General features: G+C 41.6%; 1 protein-coding gene across 1 annotated transcript; it reads right to left on the bottom strand.

Annotated features, from left to right (window-relative positions):
- Window positions 1-407: 407 nt before the first annotated feature.
- LOC104161643 (pro-neuregulin-1, membrane-bound isoform-like) lies at window positions 408-7,486 on the bottom strand (the record flags this gene model as incomplete). The annotated part of the gene is made up of 2 exons (XM_009700148.1): window positions 408-532; window positions 7,309-7,486. Coding segments are annotated over 2 exons (303 nt in total), but the record flags the coding sequence as incomplete, so codon positions are not given.
- Window positions 7,487-25,817: the final 18,331 nt, after the last annotated feature.

The raw sequence follows: 25,817 nt of genomic DNA, 5'->3' as shown, positions 1-25,817 counted from the left end.
ATGTTTTACATTAAATTAAAGCTACCCCACACGCCTATAGTGCCTCCACTACACACATGTACTATGGGAATTAGAATAATATTCCCTTCCCTTCATCCTCTTCTTATCTTGGCTATTTAGACTGTGTCTTAGACTTGGTGTTGGAAAGTATCTCACAGAAAATGCTGTTCTCTCCTGAGATCCATAGGAGGCATCCCATTAGTCTGGGTAAGGAAAATCAAACATCTCAACTATATAGCAGAGAAGTCAGGCCTGATTAATTTTCTTAGTATATCTAACAGATTTCAGTGTCTCCACTTCCACTTCACTTGCAAAGCTTTCCCCTCCTCCAAGCCCTTTTGTCCTGGTGGCAGCTTTAATACACAGTCTTTCTGAATGTGATAGTAAAATAAAGAGTCAAGCCTTACCACTGGTGTCCGTGATGATAACACTGGCTTTAGTACTGTCATTCCCTAGTTTGCTGCTCACTCTGCATGCGTATTCTCCAGCGTCAGCCAACGTGGCTCTGTAAATATGAAGCTCAGAGTATTTCCTGTGAAATCAGAAAAAACATGTAAACATCCTGTACTGGAGTAACAGTCACTGCATCAACTAACGCACTCTTTTTTTTCTCTCAACAAAGATTCTTGTCTTCCATTCTTACTGACAGACTAACATTATCTAGGCTTGAAAGAAAGCAGAAAATAAAAAAATATCTCTCTTACAGGGTGCTGGAAAACAGGCATATTAATGAACTGAAATGAAGATACTCGTTCATGCTTTTCGGTTTGAGAGGAGTCTTTGTTCTTAAAGGAAATCTGAAAAACAACCTTCCTCAGCTGAATTTTTGGCTATCCAGATGCCACGGCGACGAATGTAATATTAAAACAAATTACCCTTTCCTACAGATCCATATTGCCAGTAGCAGAGTTCTGGGTAAGTACTGTAGTTTCCAACATCTGACTAAATAATCATGAGATTAGGACACACTACTCTCTTTCACAACCTCTGAAACCCCAATAATAAATCATTTTCCAGTGCTAACAAAAAACTATGGGGAGGAGCACAATTTGCATGAAGCTACATTTTGTTCCTGGCTTAGAGACGTAATTTAATCAGTCTCCAAGGTTTTAAGATTAGATTTTAAAATGCAGAACTCCTGCCTACCCATTAATTTGGTAGGAACATGTTCTGGTGTCATTCAAGGGGTCCCCAACTCATGTGATGGCAATAATCCCATTACCTAGACTGCAGAGAATGACTAGCTTGGGGAAAATGCACACATTATTGCTGTTTCCAGTTTCTGTTTTAAAAAGTGCTTTGGGCAAGTTTTAGTCTGTAGCAAAGCCTGCTCATTTATCTACAGAATAGTCACTTAGTAGAGTGCATGAGCATTGGCTTCCCTAAGTTGGCCTACGCCAGCATGAAGGACTGGTCCCCAGGAGGCAGGGGTTCTTCACTCTAAAAGCTCACAGTCACCAGCATGTCTAGCGCTGAGCGCTGAGCTAAGCAATGTTTGGGGAGTTCCTTTGCTTCAGCACAGCCATGTCTCCTAACTCCCCATGGAGAAATCACAACTGGTTACCCTTTCTGGGAACCATTGATCAGGGCTGGGTTCAGACCAGAAACAAGTCTGTTGTAGCACGGGGGCTCCTGGAGCAACCAAAATGTTCAATGGCACTTTCCAACCCATCCTTGTGAGCCATCCCTCCCTTCAGCACAGGAAACTACCTGCTTATCAGTAGCTCAGCCTTTCCTGCCTCTACACAAAGGTCCTACCACTGAGGAGTCAGCACTGTGGCCCTCTTGGGACGAGAGCAGTGTGCTAGGTGGACACCATCTCAGCTAGAAACCCACATGACAAGAGTTTTCCCTCATATTGGAAGACCTTTGTATATAGGATCTGAGATGGGGAAAAAACACTTTATTACTTTATAGTACATCACACATAATAAGTATTTGTTTAACAAAACCTACATGAACTTCATGCATTAATCAAAATTGAACATGGCATGACTTGTATGATTAACTCAAAAGTCATATTCCAAGTGATAAATAAACTAATATTAACCTTGTGTATTCATTAATAATGCAAGTTCTCAATAGTTCACAAACACAACTGATACAGTTAATTGAAGGTTCACATTTTTAAAATATTTGTAATTAGAGTTTCAATATTCCATTCATTCAGAATCCAAACTAATAAAAATCAGATTCCAGGTGCTCTCCAAATTTAAGCCCAAAAGAGGGCTGGTCTCCTGAGGCCACTGGGCTTGCAAGAAGGAGGAACAGCCAAGCTGCGATTAGCAATTTGCCTAGGTTTGCTCCAACAGTACGCAACTCAATAGCTGAGTATTTGGGCTCCCTTCTCAGGCAATGTTAGGAGTCCAGTTCCCAATGCTGAATTAATTAATTGAGCTGCATTTCAGATGGCATACAAGAACAGACTCTAGCTGGTGGCAATCATGAATGTATGAGAAAAATGTGGTTGAGACACTGACAGAAGTGTCCAGAAGGTGAAAGCTACTGTATCTTTGTGTGGGAATTTTGCACCTGACTAAAAGCTGTGCTTATACCACAGTAAAAACAGCCTGCTCTTTAACCTTCCTCTCAGCCATCTACACACCTGCCTTTGCAACAACCTGTTGAGGGCCTGTCCAGGAATGTCTGGTAGTATTCTTCACCACCTAACAGCTCACATGGACATGCGACATTTCCTATATCGCACAGGTTATCTTTCAGCCACGCTTGCAGATGTTTGTCTAGATGGAGAGCAAGTTGTAGCCTCACGATGCTTCAAAAGGCAATGTAAATAGGCTCATTTTTTTGAGGAACTCACTTTAACCCAATAATATGCAAGAAGCACAGCTGCAGCTGTATCACTCTTATTTGGGCAGTCACTGTATGTCTGCTGCAGTCTCTTTTCCTCTCTATGATATTAAGTAATATTGATGCAAACCACCTTTGTGGCACTTTTGGCTTTTAGAAGAAGCTCTTTGTCCTTTACATTTACTTTTATTCTCTTTGTTTTACATGATACCTATGGGAAAAGGTGAGGAATTGTGTCTTCCTTTTATGATTTTAAGATTTTGTTAAAATAGGTGAAGGAACCGTATTTCTTACAAATCTACTACTAACAAGCCAAATTTACTCTTGTTTTTAGAAAAACTCTGTAGGAAGTTTTCTCTCTGAGAGCGGGAGAAATAATACGAATATTTATAGCCTTAAGAATATTATCGAGACATATCAGGACAGAATTCAAAACAGTCAAAGCCAAAGATGACTCATTAATGGACATAAATGAAGCAGCTCCCTAGCAATACAGTACTCCAACAGTACTCAAAGTCCCTGAGAAGGGATTTTGTATTCGAATGCTTGTCCTTTTCTCAGTCTATACCATGCTACACCAAAAAATCCCTCTCCCTGTAGGATTTGCTTCTGCTTTATCTTTAGCTCATTGCCACTATGACACTGCTGAGCTTGTATTCATACATGAAAGGGAAAGAAATACATCTGCAGAATGCAGTCCCAGCCCACCTTATCTGACTGCTTGAATTCATTTTGCTTCCAGTTTCCATCTGTCATCCAGAATTGCCTGTCTGTGGGCAAATGTCCAGGCTAAGCTTGGATGAAGCCCAAGGTACAGGGCACTTGCACACAAAGTTTTCTCATGCACTATTGCTTCCAAAACCATCAGTTAGGTGAAGTGGCAAACACCTTCCCTCTGCTGAAAAAACTCAACCCTGATAAAGTAGTTTCTCTTCATGCAATGAAGGAACCGTATTTCTTACAAATCTACTTCTAACAAGCCAAATTTACTCTTGTTTTTAGAAAAACTCTGTAGGAAGTTTTTCCTTCAATTGCCTTCCTCTCTCCTGCAATGAAGACAGCATGACTCCGTAGAGTACACTACTCAAAACAAAAATATGCAGGCTTCATCTGGGTTTGAAATCAGAGAAGGAAAATGAAAGGTTACCAGTACAAGTGGACAGGCATGGGAAAGTTATTGTCTGGTGCCTGATTTTTTTCTGTATCTCCATTGACACAAAGGAATAGCTTAGAGCTTGGATGCACAAATCAATCAATCATGGCATCATGAATCATCAGCAATCATAAGAGCTGCAGAAACTCATGCTTTCACTCCATGACAAATCCGAGGTAAAAAGTGAGTGCTTTAAATGCCTTTTATTAAAATTTAAACTCATTCAGTTTCTCTTGACTTTCCAGTGTAATAAGAAGGGGCACAGTCACTTAATGTGATACACCTGCTGTACTGTAATGTCATAGCATGTTGGGGCTCTGCGCCCTCTGAATCAACAACCCTGAAATCATCCTAGCAAGCTTAGAGGAGTGATCCCCCAAGTTCATTTTAGATTCAAGGCAATCTTCAGAAGGCTAAGCTTTGAGGAAGCCTGTATTGCCACAGAGTCTTCCAAACTCTTAAAAAACTAGGAAAACACAGTCAGTATCTGCCCTGCTTCTGCAAATCCTTTGAACCAGTAATATTCACACTGGCCAAATGCACCAAATAAACACCAAGCTGCAGTATTATATCATATGCCAAGCTAAGGTCTTCAATTTCGATTTCTGAGCTAGACACTTTGTCATTCTGCCAGATATTTCTGCAATTTGTTAAAAAACCTAAAGCTAAATAGCCAGAACTCAGAAACATTTATTTTTCTCCCAACAATGAACAGGTTTTATTCTGCAATCACACAACGGCAGAATAGAAAGAAAGGTGACTTCCTGAAAAATACGACATTACAAAAAGTCACTTCTTGCCATTGGGCACTACTTCCAAACTTTGTGAGGTTTTTATAAATATGTAGAAAGTGTTATTCTCAAGTGTTTGGATTGAAGGAGTCCATAAGACCATGGTACGCTGCATGCTAATGATTCTTCAGAAACATAGTATATTTTATGTAGCCATTTGACCTTTAAAATAGACATTAATCCCAGACAGCTCAACGACAACTCTAGCCTTCCTAGCTGATGCTTTCCACAATTGTTAATAGTAAAAAATTCACACTGAAATGCTTGTTGTAACAATATGGCAGTATACGAACATGATAAATATTTATCAATGTGCTGTCATGAAAAGAACACAGAAAATAAGTGGGGAAAAACTCCCTGATCATTGATATTCCTTTCATTTGCAATGGGATCTTTTAATGTGGCTTTTTTTTTTACTGTAATCTGCATGTCTTTTTACGTATTCATTTGCACTGCAGTTTTCCCTGTTTTCCTTTAGCTTTAGAACACTAGCCTGTCCCGCTTTTTATCATCAAAATAAAATCTATCTCCTCTTAAGCTGTTCACATCTACTCAGTCCTGGAAATACACATAAAGAGCAAAAGAAGAAATGGCAAAATACTGATGTGTCCTGAAACTAAAATCTCAAAGTAGAAGGGCAAGGAAAATCCTTCAGATGTCATCAGACATCCCCTGTCTTTCCCCTTTTGTACTCTACATCTAGTGACTTTCACATCTCTAACTGGAAGGGCTTCTCCATCCCGCACTGTCAGTTCTGTTTTAAATCAGAGAATAGAAAAGAGCAATTCCAATGATGAGTGATACCCTCGTGGCTGGGGTAGCACAGAGAAATGTGAAACCCAGGTCAAAGCCTGCACTCTGCCCACCTATGGTGGGAGAATAGGACTTCAGATTTCCATTTCCAGAAAAAGGTCAAATTTAATTTTTTTTCATTATGTATCTTTTGGGGAATTTTAAACATGTTTTGGCACATCAACCTGAAAAATAGTCTCACACGTTCCACATGCATGTTCTAATCAATAGCTATTAGCTAGTTTCCCTTCTGCCAGCACCTCAAAGTTTTGTGAGGAAAAAAAAAAAAAAAAAGAGAAAGAAGGGAGCTGGCAGAAGGCGGTTACTGATTCAAGGCTGAACTTACAAAGCCCAGCCCCAGGAGGTGAAATCCTGGCTCCTGAGTTTGGTCAATCAGCATCAGCCAAAATGTAAGAGGAGAAAATACTGTTTGCCTGTCACATGCAGCATGGTGTTGCTGAGGAAGCTGAAAGCCAGGCTCTGACCTGAACATTTTCTTTACAGAATAGACTGAAAATACAACTCTGGCGGAGACATATGGCCCTGTAAATGGGTCCAGACAATTTGCCAGGCTATCTGCCACCTGGAACAGCTCCATTTCACAAATGCTGGAAGAAGACATCACAGGTTCCTTCTTGCCATCTGTGCGACCGTGGTACTGGGGCTGTGGTGATGCTGCTCTAGCCCCCTCCTTGTTTCACCTTGTGCCCCAGGCTAGGGTACAGGAAACTGCAAGGGAGGGCACGACATCTGTTTTTCAATCTGAATAACTCTGAAAACTCAGGCACCTGTTTGATTTTGGCTGCTGTTTTGCCTAATGAGATGAGACTTGACAAAAAGTATTGGGGCATTTGACACCCTGCAAAGAAATCTCTTGCAAAGCCCACCCCAAATCCTCTGTGTCTTGTACGAAGGGAAAGCATGGCTCAGTGCAGCAGATAGCAGCTCTGCCTGCTGAGAGCAGGAGTAAGATTTGAAGGGTTGTGTTCAAACAGATTTTCATAGCTTCCTTTGATGAGTGGCCATAATCAAAACTTTGCAACCTAAACAATAAGCTAGAGACCAAACAGCAAAAGCCTTCTCCTGTCTTAATGCAGAAAACACATTGTGTAGGTTCTCCTTCCCCACAGAAACAAGGCACCAGACCATCTTTTGGCACTGGTCATCAGTCACATGTAGAGGACACTTTCTCCCAGCCAGGAGGATGAGATTTGGAGGCTTTGATATTCATCTGACATCTGCTAGACCCGTGCCTTGTTCTGCATGTGCAGGAATGCCTCTGGTAAAGGACTACTCCAAGATTGAATAAGGCATTCGAAGCTAATGCAGACAGCATTCAACTCTGCTTCAGGACTAGATTGCTTGCAAAGTAAATCTCAAAAATATTTCCAAATCTACATTGCTTTGATGATTTTAAATGTTCTTCGATTTTAGACAATAAACGTAAGGTACCTCAGTTCTTGTCAGTACTTTTAAAACTGCCAGTCTCCAAGGTTTACTGGTTTAAAATGATAGCCTTTGGTTATCAGAAAATAAATAGAAATTGAAAAGGGAAAATTATTAATGAAATATTTATACCATACTACCATTTCATCCATACGTTCAAGAAAAATAACATCAATGTCTGTTTCCTTAAATTTTCCTCTGTAACTCACAACTTTTAGTTTTGTGATACTGCAATTAACAAACTCAATGCTTGTGTTCTGGCGAACAGCTCTCCCCATCCCTCCCAGCCCCGCTTGCAAGATATGTCTCTGTACTTACTTTTGTTTTTTGGGGATCTTGATATTTTCCGGTCTGTTTTTTTTGGTTATTTCCTTTCCATTCTTTAACCATTTGAATCTGAGCGCAGGGTACTCTGAAGTGGTTTCACACCTTAGCACTAGCTTCTGACCCACAGCAGCCTCTTGGTTTTTCATTTCCTTCAATTTGGGAGGCACCGCTAAAGAAATAAAAGAATGTGCTGGTGATTAGGCCATCCTCAGAAGGCAAAACAGTGCTAACTCAAGTTGAGCTAGGCAAGCCACAGAGAGCAAAACCCCAGCCAGACTAGCAACGCTTCTACACCAAAACCAGAAAAATAAGGATCATTTCTGTGTTACGTGTACCATCCTTAAAGCATAAGGGCACATTTAATGACAGCCTAATTTGGTCCTTTAGAGTCCTTCTACATGGGTCTTACAACCTCAAAGCCATATGCACCCCTAGCAAGAACTGAAGTGCTGCTTCCGAATATGATGTGAAGCACTAACAACAGTTAATTGATCATGTGCACCTAGACACAAGACAGCACACTGTGGCAGGCAGCTTTGGTAGGTAATACAGAAAGGGAGGGTGTCTTGCTGCTTTACTTATTTTGACTGCTATGAGTCAGGGGTTATCCAAAGGCTCTAGGTGCAACCGACGTGACAGGGAACTAAAAGCATAAATATAAGCTTGACAGCTTCCCTAATCTGAGGGAAAGGCTCTTGCTCCAGCCAGATATTATAACCCATATTACATAGCTACCTCAAACCTCAGCTTGGCCATATCCTTTCCCTGAGGCAAGTGACAATGGGCTTGGAAGCCCATCAAGAGAATCAATATCAATTAAGGATATTTTGGACCCAGAAGGGGACACTACATTGAAAAGGCTCAGTCAACGGCTCCCATACACTGAAGGGCTCCAGCTGATGCATCTCAGTTTCTACTGTGTTGTAGCAATAGTGTTTATTGTGTGGGGAAATTTCAAACTACTTGGGGCTTTCTAAGTTAAAGACCTCTAATATTCCACAACCAGTACTGATCTTTGAGCACAGGCTTCACAAGAAGATGCAGTCCGCCTGTGAGACACTACCCTTCATTTGATCCCGTGGGTTAGCTGTAAACCAACCCCTATTGTGCTCCAATATTGAGGTCAAACACCTAGTTTAACCTTACTTCCCCTGGTGCTTAAGAGAAGACCTTTACCACACAACTGAGGAGAGCTAATATGGGGATTGAGCTGATGGGTGAGAGCTTGTAAGTCCATCCCAGCTCAGCTGCACCCCACTGTTGGTCTGTACCTCTGGGGAGCCAGTATTCCCATGCAGCACCTCTAGCTGCAGTCTGTTTTGTTTCTTGAACAGCTGTAATATTGTCCAAAGAAACAAATGGCCAGCATGGCCAAATGATTCTCTGTAACATGCAGATTAGGAGAGTTCACCAGGATACCATCAGGTCTCCAATATGGTCCTGTATAAGAAAATGTTTTAAGAAACTGGAACACACTTGATATTACATTTTGATATCTGTTGCTTGTGTGTTTGTGGAGTCTTGCTGACATCGATTGCACTTAATTATTATTCCAATCAGAGAAAAACCAAACAGCACCATCATGGCTGTAATTATGAGAGATGTGTGTAAAGAACTGGATACACACAAGCCTGATAAGAAGTTGCCTGTTGCAGACAGCAGCATGGCCTCTCCCACACGAGGCAACCTTCCTGATCCCAGGAAAGCCCAGTGAAACCAGCGAAAGCCTGATTTCCCTGGAAACCGAGCCCGGAGAAGAGCAGTATAAACAATGGTGGTCGGGAAAATGTGGTCTGCAGTGAATGAGCAAATGAAGTGGTGCCTGCTGGGCCAGGAGCAGAAGACAGGATAGGGACAGAGCAGCCTTCAATAATTAAAAAAAATCTGATTAAGAGGAAGAAGACAACCTTTTCCATGTGTCTCTAGTGGTGTGGAAGACGAGTCCCTGGCAGGAGGTCTTAGGCTAGCAAAATTTCTGAGAGGGAGACCTTCTCTGGGGAGGGGATCGATGGAGGTCTTACACACAGGGTAGGCACATGTGTCAGTGTGGCACTGGGATGGATCAGGTAAGGCCCAGGATTTCATGACCAGAAAGAAATCTCCCCCCAAAATGTCTTCTCATATGTTGGTTTCCATTTTTCATCCCCCACCCTGCGATAATTTTGGAAATTCCAGTGTGTTCCCAAAATGTTCCCAGAACAATTTTTGCTTTCTGAAAAACAAATACCCACACACCATTTTGAAACCAATATGTTTAAACATATATAATTCTACAAGTGTGTGTGTATTTGTATATATACATACATTTACATAAGCACACATGTGTAAATATTCAGGCATTTACCCAAAACGAGGGAAAGGAAAATAACGATCTTTAAATTTTCCAACAAAAATAATTAGCATTAATTAACAGCATTACTACTGAGGTTTGTGCTTATAGTTTCGTTCTGACATTAAAGAGTTAAGGTTATAGTCTTTTGTCACTATGTAAGAAAAGGAGCTGCAGAGATGTGACATAAAAAGGCAATATTCCTTATTTTACCATATTTTATTTTACCATATTTCACTTATTATAGTCCTAGTCCATATCTTGCATAAATTAAGAGAATAATCACAATTGCAAGGATCAAAATTTTTCTGCCTAAAACTTCAACTGGTTATTGATTTTCCTGTCAATGTAGCCGTGTGAAACTGAGAATAAAAAGGAGATGCCATTTTGTTCCTGAATTTTGTTCTAATTCAATATTATCTGCTCAAAATGACTTGCAGATTTTTTCCTCCATCAGAACTGTCAATGAAAAAAAAAAGTGTTAAATTAATATGCTCAACTCTTGCCATATTTCAGGAGTTACCAGGAAACATAAAAGAGGATTTAATCAATGGCAGTGACCCTCACTAATTCACAGTAACTCGCTGTCCAAGCATGCAGGCTCTCCAGGGAAAGCAGTAAAAGCTGTTCACAGACATGAGAGAAAAGAGATTGTTTCTTTTTTCTTTTTTTTTTTTTTTTTTTCCCCTCTTCTCCTTTTCATTTACACTGTTTGTTTCCTTTCAGCTGCAGTTTTGCAAAAGTTAATCAGACCTGCCAGGCATATGAGAAAGCTCGTGCTGATAAAACTACAGCATTGTGTGCTTGGATAGAGATCAGCGACAGCTTCCACTGTTGCAAGAGGTAGTTGACTTTCACCACAGCCTGTGCCAATGTCTCCTGTGCTGGTAAGGCAGGGCCTTGTCTGAGGGGTAAAAATGCTTTTAAAGGAGGCAGAAATGCTTATAATGGTAACTAGACATTGCTCCCCCAGATGCCTCCCTCACCTCACCTCTCTACCCCTTCCCCCTTTGTCCCCACGGCATCCCCTACCACCTTGGCTCCTTCCCACCCTGCCGTGCTGCTCCGGATGAGGCTTGCTGCTGCAGGCAGGAATGGGGTAGAAAGGACAAGGAAAACACTTTCTGCACCTCCTACGCATGGACGGAGGTTGAGGTGTCATCCAGGACAGGATGACTCTGTCAAAATGTACTGCGAAGATGAAAAGGAGCCTCGCAGCATTTCCTGCGAGTCACATTTTGAGCAGAGCCGTCGCGAGCAGCTCCGGTATGGTGGCAACAGAGGTCTTACATGTGCCATCTGTCACAGAATGACAAGGGCCAGGTAGCAAAAAAACCCAGCAAAAAAATTCTTTCTCCCAAAGAGAAAGAGCGGAAACTAAGTGTGGAAGCACCCTGAAAGTGGCACTGCTTGAATGAAAGGTGTGGTGGGATCCACTTCATCTGTATTCCTTGTGCTGAAGCCTGGGAGTGTTTCACATTTTAAGAGTCAATTAGACACACAGAAAGGCACCCCTGTTTAACCCCAGGCTTTTCACGCTCCCCAGTCAGGACCTCTCTCTGTGACCCAAGGACCTCCCCTCGTTTGACAGACTTTCTAAGAAAGCAACAGGGGCGATAACAGCGATAGAGGGCTGTCAGGCTGTGACGGGCCCTCACAAAGCGGTGGAGCACTTGTGTCAGCAAAAGTCCCGCACTGTTGGAAGAGTTTAGCAGGCAAAAGCATGCAAGGTGTTAGATCTACGCTTATTAAGACGGCTCGAATATCTGTCATTTTGTTAGCAATTTTTTCAGAAATGTATGTCTGCTGGCCTGCAAAATATCATTGCAGATAAGGAACACGCATTTCCATATTCTGTCTGCAAAAGACTCACTGATAATGTATGACTGGAGATAACTTCTTCTCTTGGGACTTTGGTGAGTTTGGCAAAGCACAGCGATCTCCTCACCCTCAGTGTTTGATTGTATAGTTAATCTGCATGGAAGCTCAACACATTGAACAAATTAAACAGGAAACCTGCAAAATATTATCACACAACTACACGCTTTCAGCTGAAATTCCATGAGTGGTTGTTTTTTTTTCCCTTTCTTTTCTTTTCTTAGGAAGGCACAAAGCCTTTTAAGAGTCTGAGCACAGGAATGTATTAGGCATGCTTGCCAGTAGGCACATGTGCAGAGTTTGCTGTGCAAAATTGTGACCAACAGCTTGGTGAGTGATAATAGAAGAATAACACCCATTGCCTTGGCCTCAGACTTGCTTTTTTGTAGCATAATGCTCAAGGCAGGGCAGTAATGCAAGACAAATTATATTATTTCCAAAAGCTTTCTCCCCCTGCAGATGAGATTGTAATCAAGTTCAGGTTTATCATCAGGTGGCCAAATTTTCTAAAGCCTTCAGTATAAACCATATAAGCTACCTTTAAAATGTATAATGCTCCCGCTTAGACAACTTTAAAAAAAAAAAAAAACAAACAAAACAACAAACCAAAAATTCTGTTGTTTTCTGTTGGTTTTAATCCTCCTATTATTCTCTCAGGCAACATTTCAATTCTGAACAGTTTCAAAAATCTGGCTATTTCCTTCCAGCATGCTGAGTCTCTGTGCAGATTACCTACACGATAAAACACTGCGGGTAATGATAGGAGATAATCTCACACAACCAGCTCTCCAAAATACCAGAGTAACTGAACACGAGCCGAGAGACTGGAAAACCAAACAAGTAATTTAGCTACTTAAATGGGAATTTCTCAGTTCTGAATCTTTCAAAAACACTGCCAGATACATTTCAGCTTCTGGGTCTTGGTATGATTTAAATACTTCTGTCTGTGTAGAAGAGCAAAAGGAAAAATGCAAACCTGACATTTGTCTTGTGCACTACGTGTAAAATCAAGATCCGCAGAATCTCATTCCTCCTAGTGATGTTAAAAGGAAATTTTGCAGAAATTTTAGATGTTGTGAAGGCCAAAAAAAGGGAAATGCCACAGGAATGGCTAGTAACATGGTCAGGAGCCAAGAAACAGAGCAATAGGGAGGGACATAGCACTACAGCCATATTCTTTAAACACTGGACCAGCGATGAACCAGCAAATGCCACTATCTAAATCAGAGTAACTACTCCCATAAGCTAAACACAAAGCCAGTTGCAACTCTGATTACCCTGACCAGGAACTGCTCATCTCATGCTGTGGAGTGTTTGAGTCTAAACTCAGTGAGCCTGACAGGTTTAGGCATGATAGTGCTGAAGTCTCACTTGGTTCTTTTGAAGTAATGGTGCATGCAACAAACTCATAGAACTCCACCTGAAGTATTTTTTTATCAGGGCGAGATGCTTTCAAGTACATGGTATGTCATGCCAGTGTTCATGGATATTTAGTCCTAGGCATGAAGCTGCACTCTGAGCTTGCCTTAATCTTCTTTTTGTTCTCCCTGTCAGAAGCCCAGTAAACCTTTCCAATGAAAGTGTCATGGGCCAACTCATAACATAACCTGGGGAAGGCAGGATTTTCAACAGGACACTGAAAATGGACATGTGGAAGAAGTACGGTGCAAATGGAGAAGGTCTCACTCCTCCCCCCTCCACTCCACAAGTAAAAAGCATCTCCAGTGGAGCCAGAAAAACGATGGTAGTGACAAACCAGCATGTTTAGATGTATCATGTCCAGGAGGGAAAGCCTGAGAGCGCCCATTTATTCAGTGTAACAAGATAATGCCAGGCTGTCCAGCCTCCTGCAGTCTCTCAAGATATCAGTTTCTGAGCTTAGACCTCCTCAGAGACAGGGAACTGCATTCAAAGATAGCAAAACGTAGGTTTCACAAGAAAAGCTGGGTGTGAGCAAGCGTCTAACCTAAAGATTATGATTTAAAGGTCAACACTTAATTTATTTACTGATGATCATGTCTGCAGGAACATACCGCCTGATTGCATTAAATATTCTCTCCTCTGGTTCACAGTGCTTTAGCTGACTCCAACTGGCTGCATCCCTGATAAACTTTCATGATCCTGTTAGACACTGTCAATACAAAAACCTGATTGTACAGACTGAAAATGTGGGGACAGCGTAAAATAAATATAGTTGATACCCAATAAGCAATTCAGGGACAACTGCTCATAAAGTCGATATAAAAATCTGCAGGTCCATATTTTACATACCTAAGTGCATAAAGGTAGACTCAAGAATCTTTATTTGAGCACTAAAAGCAATCCAATGCACAAAAATGCTATGCAGGCATAAACCCCGTGGACTTCAAGGGGACTTGCAAGTACTCAGCAATTTTTCATTTTTCATGAAGCCACTTTTGATTTAGAAGCTGAATTTCAGGACTGCACATTAAAAAAGTTTGTCTCGACTTGTGTGCCTTGAAGTCAGATGAGGGGAGGAAGCACGGCTTGCTGCATCATAAACATTTCTCTTTCTCTTCTTTGCTCTCCAGTGTAAGTATTTTCCTCATTAATCTCTACCTTTGCTTGAAAAAAGGCACGCAGTAAGTGACCAAACAGAGACTAGTGCAGCTGAGAGAACGACTTAAAAGCAAAGGCTGTGACTGCACTGTTAACTTCGCTGGGTCTCAGACTATGCCTTTTGGCCAGGCTTGGAAAATTCACTAGATTACTGAGCTAACAGGCATGCAAAACTTAAACTTTGGGTCTCAGCTGTGGTACATGTGCAGCCACGTTAGTGTGCCCTAAGAATGTGTTGGGAAGAATAAAAACAAATGGAGGTAAAAAAGGCAAGGATATGAAACGCAATGATATTCTCCTTTCATATAATTTGAGAGGTTATTCCTCCGGATTACTGATGAAAATTCAGTTCTTGAGTAACTCCCTTTTTAATCTTTTTGGTAGAATTTACTTTTTTTTTTTTTTTTTTTTTTTTTTTTATAGCTTCCTTAGAGCTTTAACCTTTTAATCTGAGGGCACAAAGTGCTGCAGCCATCTCCTCCTCTCCTTCTCACATTTCATATTCTCTGGCACACTCCTATATTTGCCATGAACAGAAAACAGAGAGACTTCTTCTGTGTGTTGAATCCTGCAAGCTTTTCAAATCCTATGCACTATCTTATAACTCTTGTTTCCATCTCCTCTAGTCTCAGTTGCTTCTCCGTCATCTCAGCATTTTTCTGTCATGCTCCTTCGCTTCACACTGTTCCAACAAAGTTGGGATGCTCACATAGACAAAGAACATGAGTGATTGTTTTCCCTTTGATCCTAATCATGGAGAGGCCCATTTTTTCTCCTGGCTTACACAATTTTATTGGCTTTGTAGCATTTTCTGTTTCTGCAATAGTTCCACTTTGCAGACAAAAGTGTACCATGCATCATTCAACAAATTGCTCAGTAGGGATCTATCCACAGCAGGCCTTCATACTCCTCAAAGTCTTCCTCACCCTCTTGAGTCTGTGGAAGCCTTAAGAGAAAGAACAACACCACACATCCAGTGACATTGCCAGCACACTTCTAGGTGCCTGGTCAGAGATCTTCCCAATTAAGCATGCCGAATTGTCCCTACTCCCAGTGAGACCTCGGTTGTGTATGTATAGAAGCAACAGTCTGCCCCATTAGTGCATTATGCAGAATTTAAATAACATGAGACAACGTTGCAGTCACAGGATTCGCATAAATTTCCCCAGTATTAAAACAGTTCTCCATGTTGAACAAGAAAACCAGAAGGACCTGCTGCCCACATGGGTCTCTTATTAACAAATGATACAACACAGGAAATAGGAAGCATGATGACAGGTGAAATTCAGTGGAAATTGTGGTCAGAAGGTGATTCCCAGACCATGAGATGCAGAGTACCTCAACAGGTGACCGTTAACCACCTCATCCTGCATGGGTCAACACAGCTACAGTCGCTGCCACCACCACCAAGGATACCTGAGTAATCTGAGTTTGGGGTTATAACCACTGGAAAGAACAATCACTGAGTATACAGAAAGACCCAGGACAGGATTTACCAAAACAACTGACTCCGTAAAAGCCCCAAACAATATCCCTCTCACAAAGTTCACACAGGGGCCACCACTTTTCCCAAAGTAGATGAGAAAATTTCCAGGCATTGCCAGGCACAGTTGGCAGTTTAGAGGGTTCATTTATCCGTTAATGTTCCTCCTCACAAAGAACCAGTCATCCATGTTGAAATTTTGGGGTGGGAAGGTGGAAAACCTGAACTGAAACCTGTGTGATGGTTTGTTTGACATGAACAGAAATAAAATCAAAACATAGAAATCAATTTGGAGAAAACAAGATTAAATCAAGCATCAAAAGGAAGAAGTTGTTGCATTACAGGCTGCATAAAGTATTTACAGCAGCGTGAAGAACTTTGGAACTTTCAAGACATTGGTTTGCTAATGCATAAGTCAAACTTAACACTATGGGTATTGGCTCCTCCTTTGTCACTTTCCTTCCCCTTCTCTCCTTTAAATCCTTTGTGGTCAGCTCTCCTAGTAATACTGTCTTCCGGGGATTTATGTGGGTGTTCAGCACAGGTTGTGGAAGGACATAGGCCTACAAAAACATCTGTGTGCTCAAAGACTGCATGGAGGAAACCTGTGGAAGGCAAGGGCAGCCCTTCCACTGCAACCCCGAAGTGGGATCTGTCCCCACCCAGACTTAACCAGGGCTGCCTCTAAAGTTTTTCTTAGCCATTTACTTCTGGTGCCGATCATAGATGGAGGAGACCACGTGCCATCCCCATCCCAGCTGCCTAACACCTGAAAGGGCAATCCCCCTGCCTCTGCCTGCCATAATCTCCACCAGGTAGAAAACATCAGAGCTATTGCTGGTGGAACATGCTGTGCCTCTACTCCTAAGTCATTTCAGAAGAGGACTGTGTTCATACTTACATGCTAAGCGGAAAATTGACATGGTCTGACAGTGCCAGAAGGGTGCCACTCCCACAGCAAAAGGATGTGCCCTTCCTCAGGGACACAGCACAACTAGTCCTGGTCCCTTCAGTTGACTGAGGTGGCTGTCACTTGGAAACATCTGTTAGCAAAATCTTCCTGGTTTGTTTTTTTGTTTGTTTTTTTTTTTTTTTTTTTCCCCCCAAAAGGTCTGCAAACAGCTTAGCCAATGAGACGGAAAGCCACCTGACTCATTTCAGGAACTGAGGATCTGGATACACCTGAACATTGCACAGAAATCATCAGCTCAAACCCAGCTCAGCAAAAATCTAAATATGGCACTTCACATTATGAACTTGCACAGTGTGCAGAGAGGATCTCACTGTATACCCTTCAGTATAATTTACTTCCAACATATACTGAACCCCACATTTATACTCTGCAGCTATGGCAAAACAGAAAAGGAAAAGTTTGTGTCACACTTGTTTGAAAATGTGTGCAGGCTATCTTCAGACAAATGAAAAATTCAACAAAATTCTTAAGAATAAATATTGCTAAATACCTGCAATCAGGAACAGCTCACAAAAAGATCTAATTAGAACCATCTCCCTGGTTAAATTATTATACAACATTAAACATCCTTTTAAAGGTCAATCTCCATATAATCTATAACTACATGATCAGTAAAGCGTTCAGAAACATGTCATGGCCCAGCAATCACTGGAGGAGGAATGGGAACACTTATGCAACTCTGAAACGGTTTCTGGACTCTATGCAAAACTTCAGAAATTATGTAGGAAAATTTACAAGGCTTTTTGAAAATATATTCCAGATCAACCCTAAGTGGTGCGATTGCATACCAGCAAACCTGTGTGAATGCCAAGTAGCGGGCCACACAAGCAGTGGGATCATCACACAAATACCCAAAACTGTGAAATAGATCTCCAGGCCATCAAGTCCAGCCTGGAGGTCCTGCTCTGTAATGACCAAGCCATTCCTGCCAAGTGTTTATGTAACCTTTAGTCGAAATCCCTCAGTGACCTTGAAATCTATGGCTATGTGAAAAAGATTATAACATGTATTAAACAGTTAGTAATTATTTAACACCCTAATATCTAACCCTTGTTATCATGGGCACTAGTATCTATTGTCATGGAAGAATCATGGCTTTAATTGTAGGAAGGCGATACTCTTCATATAGAAGCCACATGCAGACCTAGAGCCACTCAGATATAAAGTGTAATAAATAATGTGCATAATTTACCAAATCTTATGCCTCAGTCTAGGCTCCATTAATAGAACAGAGACTATATTGTAAAGTTTAGCTAAGAAGGAGCTGGAGAATAAATACATAAATTCTGAACAGTCTGCAAGTAAAAAGAAAAAAGATACAGTAAATAAGTAAACCTCCCTTCCCCTATTTCTTCTTTTAAACTTACAGATGGTTTTTGTGTGTCACAGTTTTGGATAAAATCACAGCCTGAAAATTGATTATATCAAGTGTGCAAATATCCAGGGCTTTATTTGCTGTACGATAAGAACTAAAGGCCCAGCTCAGTACTAAGGTAAAATTCAGGTCCTGTGAAAATAAAATGCTTTGTCATTTATTCGATATAGCTAGACTTTCACTCTAGAAGATGGAGAAATGTGTTACAGTCTTTCTAAGGGAAAAAAATAAAGTACAGACCATATCTATATCCAAAGTTGCAGATTTTTAAGTAAAGCATGAATTAATTTTATTGAAACCAATTCAAGCCTCAGTGTGAACACACTTAAACTGATTTAAAGCTGATTTATGATTAAACTCACATTAAAATCAATTCCTTAACAAATTAAATTGAATCAATAAACTTCTGGATTAAATTATTCCTAACAGGTCTTTCTAGAGGCAATGGTCTCTCTGCTTCAATTGAATTGATTTAAGAAACCTGACTTCAATGACAGTGACTTTGTATCTTAACACTCATACATGTTAATATGCATTCACCATTCAGGGTAGAAAGACATCAATGTGATTATAAACCTCTGCATAAAAGGACTAATCAGACCAATGTCCCATCCCTTTCCTAGTCTCCTTTTTGTTTTATTCTCAAGCATAATAGCCTTGTGAACAACAGCTTCATTTTGCTACTATTGAGCTGGAGATTTTTGCGTATCATCTCCTGCCATCTGTCTGTTCCACATAATTTCTAGTAAAAGTTTAAGTTTGTTGGTTTTTTTTGGGTTTTTGTGGTTTTTTTTTTTTTTTTTTTTTTTTTTTTTTTTTGTTTTGTTTTTTTTTTGTTTTTTTTTAAACAGGAAACTCTTCCCTTGCTTTTAATTCCCAGCCAGGACGCCAACTTCAATCATGAATCACCTGGACTGTATACATATAGCATCCAGCATAAAATGTGCTTTTCTGCTGCTGAAAAATGACTGAAGAGCATTAACAGAATGACTGCAAGCCCATCTGCAGGAAGGCTGTTTCTACCACAGAGTCCCACGAGACCTCACACCAGCTCTGTTCAGGTTTGGACAGCTGAGCAGCAAGGAAGGCAGCAATCTACATGCTCCTTACTCTGCCAACAGAGTCAAAATCTCACACGGGAGTACCTTGAAATAACTTCCCAGAAAAAAAAAGCCCAGGTGAGGAAAAGCAAGAAGGTATCCACATGCCCGTGTTGGTGTCATGCTGCAGCAGCCCAGCAGATTGCTTATCTATTTCTTGCAGAGCCCAAATTAAAATGAATGCCCCAGCCTCATCACCTGGCCACTGTGCCTCTCTGAAGCTATCTGAAGTAAATAACTACAAAGTCTGTTAGAGAAGGCTGCTGCTCCTTGACAGACACAGGAGGGATGTTTCCCCAAGCAGTAAGATGAGATCGAAGTATCACACCAGAACAAAATCTCCCTTTAGAGAGCATCTGCATAGTGTTCAGACTAATTCTTATGTGTTGTTACTTTTCTTTCTTTTAGTAGTCTTCAAATAAAAAAGCAGTCTTTCATGAACCAAACAAAACTACATTGCCCTAAAAAGATGGTATCATGTCAAGTTCCAATCTGGATTTTCAGTGAAAATAGCACGTAACAGGCAGAATGCATAACTTTCTCCCCAACTGTGCTGAACCCTAGGGGGCTGCCAGTCATCTCGTTTGTCCAGATTGTCTAGAAGACATGAGAAAGAAACTCATATTACATGTACAAAACAAAGATAAAAGCCTGATCCTGAAAAGGTTTGGGAAAACAGGAGTTTACAATGGAAACTTGGGGCAACCCCAGGAGCAGAACTGGCAGGTGTCTCAGGTTTCCTGTAAGAGACAGTCCTGTAAGGTGGCATAAGTACAGAGAACAAGGCTGTCCCACAAGAAGCCCAGTGGCAGGCAGGATTCAGTTCCTGGTGAGGAGCAAAAGATGAGTCTGCTGTCTACCTAAGATGATGTATCCACACCTGACTTTTCTACCTTTTTTTTTTTTTCTTTTTTTTTTACCTCTGGATTTTCTCTCACGGATTATTTCACTGCTACTGCCATCATGAACCAACACGCATATCTCTGCTTAGGAACGTCCATTTACTCTCTTTCGTCATGAGCTGGGTGATGGACTGAAGTTCATTCAATAGACCAAAGACCCTCTCTTGGGTCTCACAACAGTCCCCTGTGTTGGGTGTCACAACCACCAAAATATTCCCTTATGAATTACAGTCTGGGATTCTACCTACACATGGGGGAGAAGAGATAACTGGGGGGATTAACTGTATTACTCAGTAATACAGGGGTTGAAAAACCCTGTGATAAATAGACAAAGAAAAGATACACCAAAGCCTCCTCCTGATGGACTGGAACCTGGTTCCAGCCATGTGTCCTAGCGTTTCAGTACTTCCTTCTGCAAAATTTGTCCTACATTGATAAGTACATAATAACGAAAGCTATGCAAATGAAAGCCGTGAAAGATTGATGGAGGAAGCCAAGAAGGAACCGCAGCAATATCAGAAAGGGATGTTCAGAAGAGAGAACATAAGGGATGAGTTCACCGCACGGGCTGAAATTTAATATCCTGAGTCCCCCTTCTGGCTGCAAAGGGAATTTGACGTAGGAAGCAACCAAGCAGGACACCATTATTGCTAAGAGAAATGGAAACAATCAAGACAGAAACGTGCTCCATAGACAATAAGCATACTGTTTTCACAGTATTACCTCATTCTGAATCTCTGTCTGTCTACTGAGAGATGCCATAAAACCCAAAATGGCTGAAAAACATAATAATAAAACCCAACAATATCATTATACTGAATGTCTACTGTATTTTCCCCTTTTAATCATTGTTTCTGGAAAGAATTTAAGACATGCTTTGAACTTTGGAAGTCATTATTTCCGGGCACGATCTTCTTTTTGCAGAGTATTTTATTTCATGAGCTTCAGGAATTTCCAGTAGTACATGAACAGACCAAGGATTAAGGAAAAACAGTATCAAAATTGTGTTTTCCTGGAGCTTCCAGAACAATCAAGCTATTTGTGATGGAGGGAGAGGAAATGAGCACACACTGTGTGTTCATGGAGGTGTGAAAGGGCCCAAAAGTCATTCTCCTTAATAGCTCTGACATGACTTGAGAGTGCATAGAGGAGGGTCAAAATCCAGCAAAACAACAACAAAGCGATCATCTCTGCCGGCAGTGCGTGGCATCTCCATCTGCAGCCTTTTCAGACCTCCCCAGGGTTAACTGAACACACACCGAACACAGCGTCTAATCATGGAAGTCCAGCTTTCCACGGCAAGAAAGGCAAAAAGCTCCAGGGCCAGGTGCCCTCTTTCTCACTGTATCTTCATCCCAGTCTTTCAGATTAGTTAAGAGAATTGTCAAGTTTTTAGTTTCTCAGTATTTCTCAGTGCTCATGAGATGGAATTGTTTTGGTAATAGTCAGAGGTTTGACAGCTGTTAATCCCCATGGCTTGCTTCCCCAATCTTAAACATAATTTAAAAAATCAGAGGAAGCACTGACCTAAACAGCAGGTTTTAATCAACTTTTTCCTCTCTGTACTCCAGTCTTTACCCAAAAAGAAAAAAAAAAAAAAAAAAAAGAGAGATTCTCACTAGTTGCTAACTATTATGACACTCTTATTTGTTATTAAACATAGCCCTTATTCTCAATTTGAAAACTCAGTTTTCCAAGCTCTGAGGATATGCTATCTCTGCCCTCCATTTATTTACACAATTGCATAACTGAACATACAAAAAAAAACCCCTATAAATTCTTAGTTTTTTGTTTTATGTTGGAAAACAATGTATTATCTGATTTATTTGTTATCTGACTGATTATTCTGCAGAAGGATAGAGATTAAAATACAGAAAAAGATAATTTTGACAGGACTTGCATTAGCTGAATCTACTAGACACACGGGAGAGGAGAGAAGCAGAAATTTTATTAAAATGTGTTCTGAATTCACAATCAATAGGTTCACTAAACAAAGAAGTACTGAAAGTGACTTTATGAGTCACATTTGAGCATAGTCACCATGTCCTTAAAAAAGGAGCGACACCTCAGTTTTAGGTATAGACTGGGAGAGAAAAATGCAGGTTTTTGCTGTTTTAACTCTAATTCAGCAACTCCACTTTGAAAAACTTGGTCATCACATTGAAAGAGATGAAAAACATTTAAAAATACCCTTTTCTCAACCAGCAAAGCAGACAAGTCGTGCATTCAAAAAAGATCTCAGACAAGTGGCATTTCTAGACTTTGGGCTTTCTATGTGGGCAAGCTAGTTCACAGGATGGGATGTGAATTTACAGAGTTTTAGTTATTTTACACTCAGGCACCTCAGGCATTGAATTCATATTGACTAGAGTGGCTTACTGCATTTTAAACTGGAATATCACACTAGAAACCACTAAAATGAATGGTCCTTCACCCCTCATAATGAGCCCAAGTGAATCAGAGAGAAGTACAGAAAGCCAACGACATCACGCAGGCAGTCTGCCTAGCAGAATACTTGTACTGCATCCCTTATGAGGCGTGATGTGAAATATTGTAAAACTGGATGGCTAGGCAGGGAGCTGTCCATCAGGGTTAAAATTCAAGAAAATCACTCTAAGGCAGGCACACGGGATGTCGAAGGACAATAAAGCTCAGGAAGAAAAGACATCACCCTTAATAGAAGCCACAGCAGACTTGTGGTGGGATAGCTGCATAGGGAGTGTTTGGGGTAGAAACGGAGAACAAGGAAGAAAAACTTGACAGAAACTGCCAAAAGCAGCATAGTTTTTCCCCCAACCCCCAAGATTCACTTCTATGCAGATCCAAACACCATATCAAGACATGAAAAGTGCTGCGTAACTCAGCTCTCCCACATGCCCCAGGTATCCTGAGCGAAAGACCTCTTGGCAGAAGTAAATTAAACTGGTGCATCCAGGCAAGAACTCCATTTTTGCCTATTTTCCTTGTAAACTGTTGCTTGACTTTCAGCAATGTTTTTGCACAGCCTAGCTTAAGGCATTCCTCTTCCGCTCCTGCCACAAAGGGCTAATCTGTATACACTCCGTGGTGAGGGGTCCAGACCAGCCCCTTTGTACCCCAAGTGCCCACACGATGGGTGAGTGTGGCACAGTGCAAACTGATACATGGGGAGTAGGGGCAGGCAGGGGACGTGTGTAAGAAGTTAATCAGGATTCACTGAAGGTGTGCGTTTTTCCTGCATTAGTTAAATCCAATAAAACATCAAAGTGAACCGAATTTGGGTGGCTTTGGTTAATTTACTCCCAAAACAGATTCAACTCCAATTCACTCAGAACGTTTCATTTCTGAACAGGAACATCCGCTACAGGGCTTCCCACAGTTGAACTCATTCTCTTTAAATGTTAATATTTTGAGTGTCTTGCCTGGACCAGCTGTAGGACTGATCACCTGAAGGGTTTGTGCAGAGCAACCATTGGACTAACTCACTCTTGTAGACAAGTCATTGTTTTGACATAAAAGCCTAATCAATTAATCCTGCCCCCTCTTAAATGCTTATTCAAAGTGGTCCTGCTGTGGCCCATGACATACCACAAGGGTTCTGGCTCTGAGTTCCAAAACAATTAGTCTGGGGAAATGAGAGGGTGCTTTCTGCGCACCGCTGAGGGGCTGCACCTGACAGCAATGCCTCTCCCACACCAACGCACACCGGCTGCTCGCACGGCTCCCAGGGCGGCCGTGCCCAGGCTGCAGCCTCCCAAAAAAAACGTCAGGGGGGATGGTGCTGTTTCTCATGAAGCTGAATGGAACCACTGGTTTGGCAAAGAAGCTGCTCTTGAGGGTCTCTGCTTAGAAGGTTTACATTTTAAACAGGCAACAGCTAATATCAAGGGGGAACAGATACGTTTCCAGCAAGTCATTTCCAAGCAGCTAATAACTGTTTCCCTGCCCACCAGATCCTAGGATGCATTTTCAGGTTTAAACATAACATATACATTGTAAATAGCGGAAACATCTGGGGTTTATTATAACACCACTTTGCTAGCCTTGGGCATTGTGCAACTCCCGCAGGCCATGGTTCACCCTTGACCTGCCAAACACGATTACTGTACTCAGGCAACTTCCCCTGCTCCACAGCTGCTTGCCTTCCCCTCCCCTCCATCAATACTCATTACCGCTATCGTTATGGCTACCATCCTAGAGCAGCCAGTCAAAAACTTGGGTTGCCATGGTCACTGCACAGAAATAGTGTGGCTGTGCGGGTGGGGAAAAGATGGTGAGGATGGCCAGTGAAGTCATTTTGCCTGCTGACCCCTGGGGCAAGTAGGGCTGCACAATACCATCTGCATCAACAGCCTTTTGCCTCCCCCCGCAAGGCTGCCTTTCCTTCTGTCCTACTCATCCCACTCTCATTATGGGTTTGTCATGCCTCAGTCTCCCCCCTTTCCCCATCTCCAGTCCCCCACTGAGCCAACAGTCACCCTGTCCCTCTCTCCCACTCCTGCATCTTCATCTCCCAGTCATGTCTTGCTTCCCAAGCTCTCTGCTCCCATCCTCCTCCTTCCTATTCTTGCTCTCTTTACTCACTCATTTCCCACTGATTGGTGTCCAGCTCCTCAAATCCCAGTCCTATCCCCTCCGCCTCGCTTTTCGACCACTTCTGCCATCCTCTTGAGCATGGTTCCAAGACGACTTCTCCCTGCCTCTGTGTAACACCTTGTGTGTAACACCACAGCAGCGCTGTGGGCTGGGGCTCTCTTGTTTCCCCTGGAGACTCAGCTGGGACTGGAAATTTAGCCCAGACTAAGCAGCAAAGGGGAGGCATTTTAGGACTGTTGGCACAAGGGCAGACTGCAAAACTACATCTGAATTAACTCTAAGTGTGATTCTAAAGTACTTCAGTTACACTATGGTGGGACACACCTTCAGAAATAAAGTGATCTTAATTGAGGCTGGTTTAGAGCTAGGTAAAAAATAAAGTGGAAGTGGTGATCCAATATGGCTTAATGTATGCACTTTAAAAGCTCGTTTGGATGAGCTTTCCAGGTGTCCCTGCATAAACAGGCCACTGATCACAGGCTCTTGCCTTCCAAGCATGCATAAGCAGTGCCGTTACTGCCTCCAGCTTAACGCCTGAACAAGGGGGTGGGAGACCAACGCTCAACACTGCTGTTCAGAAACACAGCAGCAAGAAAATGCAACCTGTGTTTCCAGCAGCTCTGTCTACCTGAGAACCAGGAGCAGACCCAACATCTTCCCAGCCAAGTCACAACCTGCTTACAGCTCTCAGCAGTGTAACACCTTTCCTATGAGCCCTCTGTTACAAGAAGCCTTCCCGAGAGGTAAGAACCATTCCAGCAGCAGTACATCCATTTGCAGAGTGCTATCAAAGCTCCTCTGCCATCCCTCCTTGATTAAAGCCTATTGATCGATGCCTATCCACCCTAGCCCTGGAACACAGAGTTCAAGTGCTGATTACAGTACTGGGGCAGTAACTCTACTCTCTCCCTTCCCTGCAAAATAAAGGCAAATTTCTGAAAGTAAACATCTGAAATGTATTGCCTTTTAAAAGTTTTATTACTCAGTAGCCTGGTAAAATCCTCTGTGTTAGGAAAAATTACATGTAGCATTGTCGTCTTCTTCTTTTTTTTTTTTTTTTTTAATTCTTAAGTTGTTAAGTTCAATCTACTGATCAATTTAAACATCATCCTGGAATTATGTTATAGCAAAACAAAGGCACATTTAGAGAATAAATGGAATTGATTCTCTTCTGTAGTAAAAGGCCTTACTAAATGAGGTATTTAAATATAACCCCCAATCCCTCTCTGAAGAAGCACCTGGTAATTCACTTTTTGGATCAAATTGCAAATCCACAAAAATTTTATGACCTCATGTGGTCTTTCC

Source organism: Cariama cristata, unplaced genomic scaffold, assembly GCF_000690535.1.
Source record: "Cariama cristata isolate BGI_N322 unplaced genomic scaffold, ASM69053v1 scaffold32135, whole genome shotgun sequence".
Classification (NCBI taxonomy): Eukaryota; Metazoa; Chordata; class Aves; order Cariamiformes; family Cariamidae; genus Cariama; species Cariama cristata.
The sequence above is the reverse complement of the archived record's forward strand: the minus strand, read 5'-3'. Positions and strand labels throughout refer to the sequence as shown.